This window comes from Ornithodoros turicata, chromosome 3, assembly GCF_037126465.1.
Source record: "Ornithodoros turicata isolate Travis chromosome 3, ASM3712646v1, whole genome shotgun sequence".
In the NCBI taxonomy this organism is placed as follows: domain Eukaryota; kingdom Metazoa; phylum Arthropoda; class Arachnida; order Ixodida; family Argasidae; genus Ornithodoros; species Ornithodoros turicata.
Window position 1 is genome coordinate 5,113,257 of NC_088203.1, and position 14,643 is coordinate 5,127,899.

Consider the following 14,643-nt stretch of genomic DNA (forward strand, 5'->3'; position numbering starts at 1 on the left):
CCACCACCACGCGTCACCCTAAGACCACATGACCCATAAAGATACCGCGTTCAAACGCCTTTGGCACACGGCCAAATATGCTGGCAATTTTTTTATTTTTATTTTTTTTATAGGTAACGAGTACTTGTATGCAGGTTTGTTGATAGTGATAAACTTTGTGCACGGGCCATAAAAAATTCCCGCTCCCCTTCCCTTTTTCTCAAAATTCATCTGAAACTCTTAAACTGTTGCCTCATTTAATCCGAGTTGCTGGAATCACTTTCCAGGGCAGTCATCCGTGCGATGAACCGTCTAGGCATTGATTAATGACTGGGCGATGAAATGAGCTCCGTGCCAGGTATATTTCCCTCCTAAGCCTCTGGTCTACTATACACTTGTTGCCAACTTCGTTAAGCGGTTAATTAGAGAAGTGCTCTCCCAAGTGCCCGTGTACCGGAGTTACGTGCGACGCTGAGTGTCATGCTAGACTCAACGATATGTGATGTTTGCAAACTATTAGTGCAGTGGAGAAATGGATTCGAAGCAAAGTAGCGTATGACAGTTACGTACTGTACATTCTAAGAAAATCGGGTAAGTTGGGGATTACAACTTTGAGTTACTTAGATTGCAATTACTCTTCATTATGATCCCCCGACACTGAAGTTTGCTCCCGAGCGCTTCAAGTTGTCCCTCAACATCGTACACACTCACACACATATATATACAGGGTGTCCCAGCTAAATGCGAGCAGATGTTTTTAAAATATATATATCGCTTTTTTCGAGATGAGGTTAATTGTAATATAGCAATAGCTGAATGCCACTCATTAAGAGGGCACCAGCAAACCCCTAAGGCAATGTCCTAATTAACTTTCACTAATTAACTTTTTAATTATGAAAGCTACGAAGTTGTCCCAATGAGAACATCTCGTCCCTTCGGTCACCTGATACCGTAGTCGCTTTCAGAACAAAAATCCACTTGATAGATCGTCTGCAAAAAAAAAATCGTGAAGGAATACCATTTCCTTCTTTACTTATTTTATTCATCGTGCATCTTCGGAGACGCGTCTTTCCTTCACCCCAAATGTGAGAGGGTGAAAGAGCACACTATCGCCTCTTGCTAAAATCAGAAGCACACTATCGCCTCTAAAATCAGACTTGCACGCCATTGCCGCAGCGTGGTACAGCCGGCGCGTAGGAGCGTTGGGAGAGAGAGAATGTCACATGTTCAGGATCCACGTATCGCAGAGCGTGTCGGAAGGCGCAGAGAACGTCGCTACTGTTGCTAAGATGGAGGAGCTTTAGCTAGGTACTGGCTAAGTAGCAACAGAGGCGCCGCTGTATGGATGCGGCGGGTGGCGGAACTACGTACGCCTCGTCAGCCTGGTGTAATCGAAGCTAAGCCTAACGATTACTTGACCTCACTATGCCTAAGGGTGGCTTTCCATGGTACAGAAGCTGATATGAACTGGCAGCCCCAGCTATTAAATTGATAACGCCACATTTTTATGGCAAACTCTATAGTCTGCGCTGCTCTCAAAGCCTCTCGAACCATAAAACCCACGAGAGCACCTGATTCGTTTCGTAACATGTTTTACCTCGTGTCATTTACGACCGCATTAAAGACCACAGAGGCTTCGTAAAATTAATGGCACTTCCACGCCTCTAATCCCAGCCATCATCACTTCATTTGCGCGGCGTACGACGCAACCCCGGAAATCATTCGGGTAAGCACGTTGAATGAGCACGCCATTACAGTAATTCGAAAAAGCTTACGCTAGATGGCGTCCTAATCGGAACTTCCGCTATGGCGGACGACATGTGTTGGGGGCGCTATTCGCGGCGATCATGAGGAAGGAGCGCTGCAAATGGCTGCAATTTGGCGGAGGAAGCGCCTCCCCGTGCGCGTTGCTGGCAGCTACGCGTGTCATGACGAAGAGGCCAACTCCTTAATCCACTCGCAGTCAAGTGCTACTGTTTGTTCAATTAGCTGTCATCTGTTATTCTTTGTTCAGTTGTTGTTCATTGTTTGTTGTTATATTGTTGTTCCCGTTGGTACAGCTCCCGTCAACCTTAATAATAACACGAAAAAAAAAAAAATATGGTCTCGTGTCCGAGCGCGATTACAGCAACACTTGGGGCCGTGAGGAAATCTTCGTTGAACAAAATTATTCTGTCATTTTAACGCAAGTATTTTGTGCACTTAACATTCCCACAGTGCCGCCAGGGTCACTGTTATGGCGCTTGGTAACGAGGCCGTTTTATTTTTTTAGTGTTATTATTAAGGTTGACGGGAGTTGTACTATCATCTACATGTAATCCGCTGGGCTGGCATTCCTTTCAGTTGTTCACACCTGTCTCGTACAGTGACCTTCGAGGTAAAAAGAGATGCAATTTCTAAAGTGCGTCGGGAAACGACGGGACTAAAAGACACGAAATGAGAAAACGTGGAGCGGCGATTCGCGGGGCCTTATTTCGCGGAAATAGCTGCTGACCGGAAATCTCGTCACTAGGGACAAATATAACTGTACAGTGGAAGAAGTCACCAGTGGGGAACTTGTCTCGCAATTTTTCGTGCCGCGAAGATGGCTACTAGCCAATACAAGCCATGCCAAAAATGACTTACGGCATATAGACTAAACAAGGTCGGAACTGGAACGTTATGAAATCCTTAGGAGTCGCTCCGGCCACAACCTGGCTTTCTGCAGCCGTACCTGTGCAAACGAGCCGCCTTCAGCCACATAGACAGCCACTCGTAGCCACAGGCGTTCTGTTTTTGTAATCGTCTGTGGCAGCTGGTGACACCACCACTCTGTATGCCCTTTTTGTTTGTTGATTGTTTGTTTGTTTGATTTTGTGTGTGAGAGAGAGGGAGAGAAATAACAAGGGGAGACGAGGCCTTCTCAATCTCTGGGAGGCTTTAGCTTGCCAGTAGAGTACAATTCATAGCGTTTGACGGCCTTTTGGGAATGCATCTTTCTGCATGCTACAATGCAGGGTCTCTTCTCTGTTTGGCTGATCTAACACGTCGTAGTCAAGTCGCTGAAATAATCAACCCTATCCAATCCAACCCGAGAAAACTGTATCATAAAGCACACTGTGCTGTTTAGAAGAATGGTATCCCCTGCTTTTCGCGATACAGACCAACAGAGGGACACCGAAAACCATGAGGAGCCTTATTCGCCTACAGAAAGAATCTTCCAGCAGGTGTCGCTGGTGTTAAGATTGTAACCGGTTCATCCTATATGCCGCGTTATTATCGAACTGGGATAGTACTGCGAGGATGTTTCACGAAACGACACTCGCAGGTACCATTACAGCGTGTGGGAAACATTTGCATGTGTAATTATGCTGCGGCGTTCCGGCTTCCTCGTCGCGCCCCCTGCTGCTAGCCGCTGATAATTCGCGTGTACCTGTTCTCTATTCATGAAAATCACCGCTGACCCAACTGCTAATTTGCATACGCCGGGCCGGAAAGTGTCCTTGATTTGCGCGAATACATTAGGCGTCCATGCAGGCGTCGTTGTAGTAGTGCCTCGCTACACAACCCTTATGTAGGTAGAGAAGGAAATAGTATGGGTTTGGAACGTTGAATGTAACTGGTGAAGCAAGTTCTTTACGTTATTTTTTGTGAGCCTCGATACCTTCAATACTAAGCAATATTTTAGACGGCTTACGAGACTAGTACATTAAAAGGCTTTTGCGGCGAACAAGGGAAGGTGGGTGACGTTAATATTGTCACGAAGCGAAATGGGTCGGCGAGTCGTCGAATAAACAGCGAACGGTTTATTAGACTACTTGGTAGCAAAACACAAGAGTGATAGCTCTCTGAACACAACTGAGTCCAAATGCTCCAGCTTGGAGCGCACAAGCATTTAAACGTCGCGCCGAAAAGTCTAGAAACAGCACGTGCGTTTGCCAGAGAGCAGGCGATGTGCCTGGAAGCTTCTTGCTTCTTCTTCAGCATGCGCCGGGATGAGATGTACCGTTTCGTGCCTGCCCTGGAAGTTTCGCGATGATGATTCGTGGCAATATTGCCTTGAGTTTGAGGGAAAATACAGGACGAGAAAGAACACACGACAGACTCACGGTCTTCTGGCCTTGCTTCCATACAAAAATTTTGCTAGGATGAAGAAATTGTTAGCGACAGCTTTGACAGTGCGTTTGACAAGAGATAAAAAATATGGAAGTTTATGGCTGGCAACACATGCCCAAAGCAGCTACAAAAGTGCGCTTCAGGAAGATGGAGAGGTAAGGGGGATGGGGTGTTCCCCATATAAGCACGAGTTCTGCGCAAACTGACATTGCACTTAGAACGAAATATAACTCCATGGGAGACATTTTGCAAAGAGCTCATTTAGGCAGCTTTCGACGTAAATTTAAACTTGAGAGACGAAAGCTTTTCTATCAGATTATTAAAGGTGGGTGCGTAGGATCAACCTTCAGTCAAACGGAATTTTCTAACCCACGTCCGACGCGAGGTTTTCATTCTTTCATTCTCAGAGAACTGGAAATGACTGGAATGGACTCCGACCGTGGGTATTATGAGATTAAGGGCAACGAACGTTGAGCAGTTTCTTGTAGGGGCTAGGAGATTAGATTATCGGAGAAAAGAAAAATCGGGGGTTTAGAGACTTTTGCCTGCTTAGTGTATTCCGTTGCTTTCCATTGTTCGAACTGCGTTTCTGTAATTGTCTTTTTGCTACAAACATTGTGATCCACTGCCAGTCGAGCCCCCAACAGGGGCTTGTAGTTAGAGTCAATAAATAAGCTTCGCTTTAGGGTATCGACACTGAGTTCCAAGGGAGAGCAGGAGCGCCATCTTGTTTTCGACCCACACCGGCACCATCCCCAGTTGAGGACCAATGGACTGGCAACATACTGCTCGCTGTGGGATAGAGAAGCGTGTATGATTGTTGTGCGATAATCCATGTATTGTCCACTTAGAGCATTTCACCCGCGCACGATAGATGGCATTGTGCGCTAAAATGCGCATGCGCGTGGGAAGCGTGGCGCGGAAACAAGATGGCGCATGCTCGCTCTTGGAACTCAGTGTCGATACTCTGAAGCGAAGCTTATTTAGTGACTCTACTTGTAGTATGTCCGACTAAATAAATATATGTTGGGCACTGAAACGAGATTGGCTCCTTTCTAAGCGAATGGGAGAAGCAAAATTCTGCAACCGTATTTGATAAATATCTGCTGACACATAGGGGAATAATATATATATACAGGGTGTCCACGCTAAGTGTGAACAGATTTTTTAAAAATATATCAATCACTTTTTCCGAGATGAAATCAATTGCAATATAGCATATGCTGAAGGGCACTCCCTAGGGGGGCATTAACAGACTCCTAAGGCAATGTCTTAATTAACTTTCAATAATTAACTTTTTAATTATAAAAGCTACGAAGTTGCTCCAATGAGAACATCTGATCTTTTCGGTCCCCAGATACCAAAACCGTTTTCAGAACAAAAATCCGTTCGGTAGATCGTCCGCAAAAAATTCGTGAAGGAACGCCATTTTTTTCTTTATCCTTTTCTTCTTTATCCTTTTCTTTTTTCTTTAGATTGAGCAACTTCATACGACATAATTCAGAGTGAAAGAGAGCAAGAAGAACCCGATGAAGGTATTGAGCACAGCGTTCGTTTCTGGGCCTAGAATAAGGGGTCCAGGTTCGAGAGCAAACATATATTAACGTACTGTCGGTGCGCAACTGATATGGGAATGCATAAGCCCTGATACGCATTGCCTCTTCACACCGTGTGCAGTCGCTGTACCCGAGAATACGTGGACCTGTACACGGAGGTTGAGGATCCAAGCAGTGAGCTGATCAGCACGCCTTTCGGTGGCCGCTATTGTGGCCGTGTGTTTCCCCGACGCCGGATCTCCATGCACAAGACTCTGGTCATCGGATTCTACACCGACTACGAGAATGACACGGCGGACGTCTTCCAGGGAACTTACTCCTTCATCAACGCAGGTGCCGTTCCTTCTTTTAACTCTGTAGACACATTTCGTCGTTGTGTAATATATTTGAAATTATCGGAAACGTTGGGTTTATTTCTTTAAAAAAGAAGCATCCAGCACGACGTAAAATATTTGCTGTTTGCCGTGACGCAGAAATACAATATTTCGCCGAGGAGGATTTCGTGAGCCAGATTTCATCCGGGCTGCATCGATCGTCGTGGAAGGTCATTCCCCGATTATTTCTTTCCCTAATGGGGAAAGGCTCCGGATGCGGTCGTACACATCCTCCTCCTCCTCCTCCTCCCGTGTCATTGCAAAGGGTGAAATTAATCGATGTTGCACCTCACTGAGGGCTGGACAGGAACGCTAAGAAAAAATTGAGTTGCTGGGGAGTGGGCCAGTGGGGTAAATGGGAGTAGAGTAGACTGCAATCTATAGGGGTAGAGAAGCTCGGGTTATTTTATTTTCGTAGCGTGTAGTACCCAAGCAGCACATATGTTCTGAAAGCTATAAAGTACATGAGATGGCCGCGCAGCACGTTGCTTCATTCTGTACAGCATGTATCAAGGGTGTTCATGCGTCCTGCCCTACACTCTAAGAAAAAAAGGAGTACTTTTACTCCTTTTGGGGAGCAATTGCATTGCCACAAAAAATAGTCCCTTTCGGGAGTAAATGCACGGGAGTAAATGAATGTCACCGAGTGAAGACCGCATTTCACGCGCTGTTGTAAGAGTCCCAGGTACATAATTGGTGCGTATGCGTGAAAATACTTTGAAGCAAACCGTCAACGGTGATATATCGAGTGATATAAAATCTTGCGCCATACTAGGGCACAATTTGAAAAGAAAGATGCGCCAACTGTTTCTTACTCTGTGTGGCTGGAACATTGCTACGTTGTCTGAGTTATACAGCCTTATGTCGTTCAAATTGACCAAGGGCACATATTTACGTAGACTGTTGCATTCAGGAGACCATTCGCGAAGTTTAGTGACAATTTGCAGTCCTGGGGAGTAAATGTCGGGACTAAATGTTGGGTTAGGGGACTAAAATGGGGAGTAATTGCAGACTAGGGGAGTGGAAGCTGCAATTACTTCCTGTTTTACTCCTTTTTTTCTTAGAGTGTATAAGCACGTTCAGTACATTGTTCACTTTGGGTACGCTTGTCACACATACCGTATCTTCCAACTGATTGTGTTAATCCCCCCTTTTTTTAATTGCGATGACTTCGACACCCTGAGGTTCTAAGCAGGGCGTTAAGTAAAGAGCTTTCGAATACGTGACGCACCTTTAGCGTACCTCATTACACGCTGCGTACAGCCGCGGCGCAAAGGAAGTCAGCGACAAAGAGTTTTGGAACAGTTTTTCTCCATCGCGGCCCAAAACGCAAGCACTTTGCGCTCGCAGCGCCATAAAGCGGTATCTACATTTTGTGTACAAAATTAATTTCAATTCAATTTGAAAATTCACGTTGAGACTGTGAATTCATGTGTGAGGACTGAGGAGCCTGTTCTTCATGTGTTCATCTTTATCTAGTATGTGGTCGTGGTCCTCGTAGTTGTGTTATACTCTGTTGAACTGGAGCAGTACTTCGGTGTAGAAAATTCTGTCGTATCTTGGAAACAACGACGACACATAATCGCGTATTGCCAGTGTTCCGTTTCTGAGACATCGCTATTTCTAGCAGAGTTTCTCGCGTACAACGAAATGGGGCAGAACCTATCTCCGTTCCTTCAAATTACATGCTAGAAAGCGAGAGTCTTCCTTCGGACTTTGTAGTCCTCTTTCATCGCCCTTTTTCTTTATTTCCTGGTGAAAAGACAAGGAAGGAATAACCCATATTTCAGTCGATGACGATGGCTCCGCTTTCGCGACACAAGGAGAGCATAAAGTGCGGTGCTCATCATATATAAAGATTGGGTGTTCCGCCATTTTCACTACTTGCGTAGCCAATAACTTTCGTGATGTTCGTTTCTTTAGGGGCTATGGTAATACAAGAAAAACGTGTTCCATTTTTAGAGCGTGGACAACGACTGGGGGGGGGGGGATATGTTTATTAAGAAAAAAAGAAAGGAAAGGTTAGCCAGGCAAAGAGCCGGCTTGCTATTCCGAAAAAAAAGGGGAAGGGGCAAACGAAAAAGAAAAGGAAGGAAAAAGAAAAAGGGGGATCGAAACAGAGGAAAGAAAGAAAAACAAAAAGCAACAGAAAGAAAGGAAAGGGAAAGAAAACAAGAAACAAAAAGAAAGGAAAGGGAAAGAAAAAAGAAACAAAAAGAAAGGAAAGGGAAAGAAAAGAGAAACAAAAGGAAAGAAACGACTGGGTTAGGTTAATATGTGTTCAGAAGGGACGAATAAGAAATTGAAGTCTCGATAATTGCCCGGATGTTCTGAGTACCCCGGGGACGTTCCGACGGTACCGCGGTTTTACAAGGTACTCATGGGTACCCTTGTTAGTATTATACCATCGGGCGTGCTACGCGATATACCTTGAACCGGAAACATTGAAACAACTTATGTGTCTTATGAAGGTTCTCTTTCGATCCTAGCTCGGTTTCAGGTGGGGACACCGGAACCCGGAGCCGTGTGCAAGTTTACGATTCACGGCGACGAGAAGCGGGAGGGCGATTTTTTTTCTCCCACGTACCCTGGGGTGTACCCCAAGAACCTCCAGTGCCGGTACAGGTTCTTGGGCAGCAAAGGACAGCGGGTGCGACTTGAATTTCTAGACTTCGACCTCTTCTACGGTGGTTCTCAGTAAGTGGCTTTCTCACCGTTGTGTACGCTACTCTGAGACGAGTACTCTAGCTATGGTACCTCGGTACATTCGAGACAATTCCGACCTTGGTCTGGGAGACATTTCCCGCTAATAAATGTATATTCCCCCCTCCCCCCCCCCCCCCATGCGGGCGTGCGCGGGGATGCCGAGGACATTCCCAAGCAGCACAATGTACTGAAAGTCGAGTGCAATAGGGGTGGACGGTATGTGTCTTATCACTGTTCCTTAGTTTCAAGAGTGTGTTCAAGGTCTTCCACCTACCCGTCCACCCCTATTGCACTCGACATTCAGTACATTGTGCTGCTTGGGTTCGCTCGAAATTATTGAATTTATTATCACTCGTATCAGACAGTGCTCCTCTAATTTTTGAAAAACGATATGCTGTGGACTGATAAAAATCTTAAAGATAGGCATTTTTGCGTTGTAATCGGGATCTGCTAGTCATCGACGGAAGGTGTGTTCCAGTTTACGCCGGTCGGAAAGGACGTAGCTGATCTCCTTTTCTAAAAGAAAGCAAAAGTCCCGCAAGTAAAGGGAGAATCTCCGTTATCTTTAGAGCCTGAAGTTTTAGGGTTTTACCCGATTCTTCCCCGAATTTGCACCCCGATTTGAAGGTTGCCTCTTTAGGGTGAAACCCGATTTTTACCTGGCAAATTGCCCTCACTGGGATGTCTGTAGGAATGCATTAATTTACTTGCTTGGCAGAAAAATTCAGTTACACCACCATTTGTAGCAAACCACTACAGTTAGTTGAGTAACTGAGCAAGATTTCACCCCGAATTTAGCATACTGGAAGTTTTTTCACCCGAATTCGCATGAATTTAGTGCACATGTTTATTTACCCGATTTTTACCCCCCGAATTTAGAAAAAAATATTTCCCGAAAACTTCAGGCTCTAGTTATCTTTTGTCAATGGCCACGAACACCGTTCCGCCAGGTGTGCTTCTCTGGAAAGCCTTCAGAATGGTCGTGTCGGCTAGGAGTATTACAGTGTAAAATTTGGTTGGGTAACTTACCTGTGCCAAATTTCGTGCAGTTGTCCCTTTGACCTTGTGAAAATCTACGACGGCAACACACCCGAGACCCTCTGATCGGTACCTACTGCGGACAGCAGCGCAACCTGGTAGTCTACTCGTCGGCCGAGACGCTGTACGTCGAGTTCACGACGCTGCAGCGCATGGCCGACAGCCAGAACCGGGGACTTTGCCGGTTGTTCGAGTTCAGCGAAAAGTTCGTCAACCTCGGTTTAGTACCCATTACTCTTCTAGGAACTTGGTCCATGCTTTATCCGTACCGTAGATTGGTAAGTTCACTGTTATTATATTTGTGCACCGGTTGTGGCGGTCTGTTCATACGTCCACTGTACAATGTCACCAAGGCGAACACCGTGTGTTGGCGTAACTCGTTAGTGTAACTAAGTTACGGATTTTAGTAACTTTTTACTGAACTCGTTACTTCCAGTAACTTCCTGAGGAACTTGTTCTTTTCTAGTTAACTTTGCTAAAGGAACCGGGCCTATTAAGAGTTACTTTGGTTCAGTGGTCCACAAACAACACGACCTGTGTCCTCTCTCTTCCCTCTCTAATGAGACGACAGTTACGGTGCACTGCGTCTGCTCGTCTGACTCAGTTCCATGGGTCGAGCCATGCCCACGCAACAGCAATGCCCAAGTAAGCCTTGCATGGGGTGAACGTTAGGTGGTGAACGTTTGAAACGTGAACTTCGAGCTGAGGTGTCAGAGCGTCATCAAGCGCCGAATAAGGTATCTCTAGTGGCAAAGGGGCGTAGCCAGAAATTCTTCTCGGGGAGGGGAATGGGGAGGAGGTACCAAAAAATCTATCTTTGCTTCCCACATTTACAACGCACAGTGGCGACCGCACGCCACTGGCGCGGTACATACAAGGTGGCCTACAGTTTCGGGGTCAAGCCCCCCCCCTCTCCAAGCCCCCTGGTAGTAGCGTATAGAGAGGGGGAGGGCTTGACCCCAAAATGTAGGCCGTGCATAGACATGCAGTTCAACATTACAAAGAAGTACCACGTCTCCCTAAAATTCGCGTTTTTAAGTTATAACTCTTTGCCGGGAAGGGAAACGAACAATGAATCTGCTTCTCGTCTCATGCGAGAGCATAGTCTTTTTGCAGCCGGCGTTAGTGATGGAACAACCAGCGGTAGTCAGCCATGCTTTAGGTGGGCAACGTTATGACCATCGCAACCAATGTGCTCAAACGTAGCAATGGCCAATCTGATCGGCTCTCAACATGAAAAAAAAAAAAGCTCAGTTCAAATGCCATGACAATACAATGTGTACTGCCCCGTTATCGTCTTAGAATTTTGAGCACACATTGGGGGGGGGGGGGGGTTTCATCTATGGGGCGCAGCACAGAGGAGGCAGAAATGCTCTGTGGTCGTCCTTTAACTTCACGCCATCTGTGGCCGTTCTGGTGAAATACGGCGCTTTCAGGATACTGGCTAACAAGTTCTTCACGTGTGATCTAGTACGGACAAGAAAGGAAAGTCACATAGTATGAGAGCGTCTCTGTCCAGATGGCGGCAGAACCGAAATGAAGAAACTAAAAGTGATGTCACATGAGCAGCAGTCATTTCGGCTTTACATTTTCTATCCAAAGAGGCTCCCTCTTTGATTCATTCTTCCAATGGCGGGACATACTAATGCGGTAACGTCTACCGTGCTGCTTAGACAATACCATCAGACTTTCATGCCGAAGCACTCTTCCTGGTGTCTCATACCTTTTTCGCTGTTATTGTGGTCTTGAGCGCACCATTTTCTTTCTTGGCGGCCTTTCGCATATCTGCTCTTCCTCGCAACACCATAGCAGAGAGTATCACGTAGGAAAATCTTTTACTACGCACATGGTTTCCTGTCATTTCGTTCGGCCATGATGCAACGACGAAAGCAACTTTACTAACAGATACACCGCTGTGCCCCAAATGCCCCGCAACCCTATACTACTAGCGTACACCACTTCAAACAGCCTCATAAACGTCCCTTATCACCCCCGACGCAGTCGTCATCCAAAGCACTCTCTTGCACAATCTACATTTGCATTCCCTTCCGTTCCCTTAGAAGTAACAATAAAATAAAAGAAAGCACTCTAGTCATGTCCCATTTAATCATAACACGAAGCACGTCGCCGACGACGCTCAGCTTCTTCCTTGTCTTGCCCATCATAAGCGCTGCGAGAGACGTGTGTATTGAATGGCGAACGTGCGATTCGCCTCTGCCGCACGATAATCGATCTATCGATTGCTACTGATAACGCGCCGATGGAGTCTCTACCTATATTGCATTGGAGGGGAGGTTCAAAGCTCTGGCGCCAGACGTCGCTGCAAATGTTTTTTTCTCGCTTTCTCTCTCTCTCTCTGGTCTGGTGTGTCGTCTGCGTGCGCCTTTGAAATGGTGGCGACGTTGGCTTTATGACTGCGTCTGGTGTTGAGAGTATGAAAGACATTTGGGGAGATGGAGGGAATAGTAGGTCTGGGAGCGAAATATGTAGGCTTTAGGGTACGATGATGATGGCCACGGCGGATTCAGAGTGCGGGAAGTACTGGTAGTGAGATGATTCGTTGGACTCTGAGTAGGCTGCATGAATTACTGGATAAGAAATAACCCAATGCATTTTATGTTGTATCTTGTAAATGAATATAATGTGCATTTCCTGTGCCTTCTACAAAGCCCTAGGTGACAAGGAACGTTTTTTTTTCCAAAGGAAGCATTACGAAAAAATGACTAGAACTTCTGCTTCATGTATTGGTGTACAGTGCAGGTCTTGGGTCAAGGGTTGATGGTGACTCAGCATAAAAATTTACACTATTGAATCTATGCGTTGTTGTTGAGGAAGTTAGGACCATCTGACATCGTCTCCAAAGATTTCCATGGGACACACGAAAGCAGATGTCCGTCTTGCGACCCTTCATCAAATTCCTGCAAACTACCGGCCTGATCGACTCTCTCTAAAACCCTGTCAGCGTCGTCAGCATCATCCTCATCACCATCCTCTCATTTTTCCCCAATAGCAATGGGGTAGCATTCTGCTCAATGAGCGGAAGTCATCCCCATATCATCGTCATCATGTATTTCTCTCTCTCTCTGTCCAAAGATTTGCGTCGTGGTACATTTGCGAACATATAACACGATACTTTTTTTTTTGCTCCGCAAGAACACCGCGAGGTAACTGTGGCTATGACGGCGCACAGAGGTGGACAGATGCAGAGGCGATGAAGAGGGGCGTGACACAGGGGAATAGTGCGCGTCGTTGGCCGACTTCAGGGGAACTCTGATGACATCAGTCCGGAGAGTCTGCCGGGGGAAACCTCACACAGCACAAGGAAGGGTTCGAACTCACCTCCTCACAATGTTAGGCGTAACCTTGTAACCGCCAGCGAATGCTCATTCTTCAGGCTGCACCAATCACTAAGCACGCACCCACTCTCCGACAGGTATAAAGTTAGAGTCACATCTGAAAGTAGACATGCTTGAGCACCACCTACAACTCTACCGCATCTTTGTCGGCCTTCGCGATATACTGATGCCTCGACAGCCTACACACACCGGCGGTGGTGGTGGTGATGGTGATGGTGAAAGGGCTTGCCGTTGTCGGCCTCACGTATGTGGGCAACGTCACGACTGACGCCCTGGGGAAATGTGCGTCCTGGGCCGACTTCTAGCGACACACACCGGCCCTTTCAAGACTCCCCTATAGGCATCCGCTGCCTGCCTGTTCTCAAAGAGTGTCAGTGCAAACGCATGTACTTCCTCCGTTTTTGTCTGTGTAGGTCGTTCCTTCTATGATGCAGAGGACAATAAAGACGACAACACCGAAAGGATACGGAGAAGACGTAAGATGGCGCCACTTTCGGTTCTCGCTCTCAATTGCCCCCTACATCAAGGAAGAGGCTTTGTCCTGTTTCGCTGAAAACAAAGTTGAAAGCTGAAATTAAAGGCTCACTGAAGTGGCACTTAGCATTGCTGGAAACGTGACGTCTTCACGACAAGAGGGGCGTTCACATGGCGTCACCTGACTGTGTGAGTGACTTGTGTCGGTCGTTCCCGCTGCGGAGAACACGTGAGGAGAGGCACCCACATCGTCCTACTACAACGTCACGGGAACGTCACGCGAGCTGATGAGGAGATTGTTTTGCTCGCTACTTCCCCAAGCAGCACAATGTACTGAAAGTCGAGTGCAATAGGGGTGGGCGGGTAGGTGGAAGACCTTGAACGAACTGGTGAAACTAAGGAACATTGATAAGACACATACCGTCCACCCCTATTGCACTCGACTTTCGGTACATTGTGCTGCTTGGGTCCCTAAGTCCGGCCAGTCTGACACGACAACATACTAATAGCTGTTGAAGTATGTCGGTATCGAGCAAAAGCAATCGATATATGACGCAGCACCTGAGATTGAAAGGAATGAGTTCGATCCCAACTTCCGGTGCCTTTTCATCAGCTGCCGTCCTATAAGGTGTCCTCACGACTGCAGACATCGTAATTTGCATTACTTTGTCTGAACATGGACTACGTTTCGGAATGAAGACATTGAAACAGACACAGGCAGCAATTTTCGTGAATTTTGATTTTTTTTTAAATTCCGTGTTAGCGTCTCAAAGCAACTGTAGCTATGAGCAGCGTACAGACGTAGACAGCTGGAGAGAGGACAGCAGGAAGGAGTGGGGGACAGGGAGGTGGGCATAGTGTGCGTCGTGGGCCAACTTCAAGGGGAACTGTGACAGCCGGTTGTTGGATTCGAATTCAGAGAGTCGAACAGAAACGTTTATCGGTTTGGTCCGGGTTTTAGGTTCGAAGATAAGGGTTTCAGTTCCGGTTTAGCTCCGGAAGGCAATAATGGTTCGAACCGGTGTTTTCCAAACGGTTCAGGAGCCACGGGTAAGACTGAAGCAC

At 46.6% G+C, this 14,643-nt stretch overlaps 2 protein-coding genes across 3 annotated transcripts in view; both read left to right on the top strand.

Moving 5' to 3' along the window:
• Positions 1-14,643, top strand: part of LOC135387864 (cubilin-like) — a 180,116-nt gene that overhangs the window by 139,466 nt on the left and 26,007 nt on the right. The window lies entirely within an intron of this gene.
• Positions 5,752-9,902, top strand: LOC135387866 (cubilin-like; the record flags this gene model as incomplete). The annotated part of the gene is given in 3 exon segments (XM_064617052.1): positions 5,752-5,963; positions 8,494-8,701; positions 9,760-9,902. Coding segments are annotated over 3 exon segments (475 nt in total), but the record flags the coding sequence as incomplete, so codon positions are not given.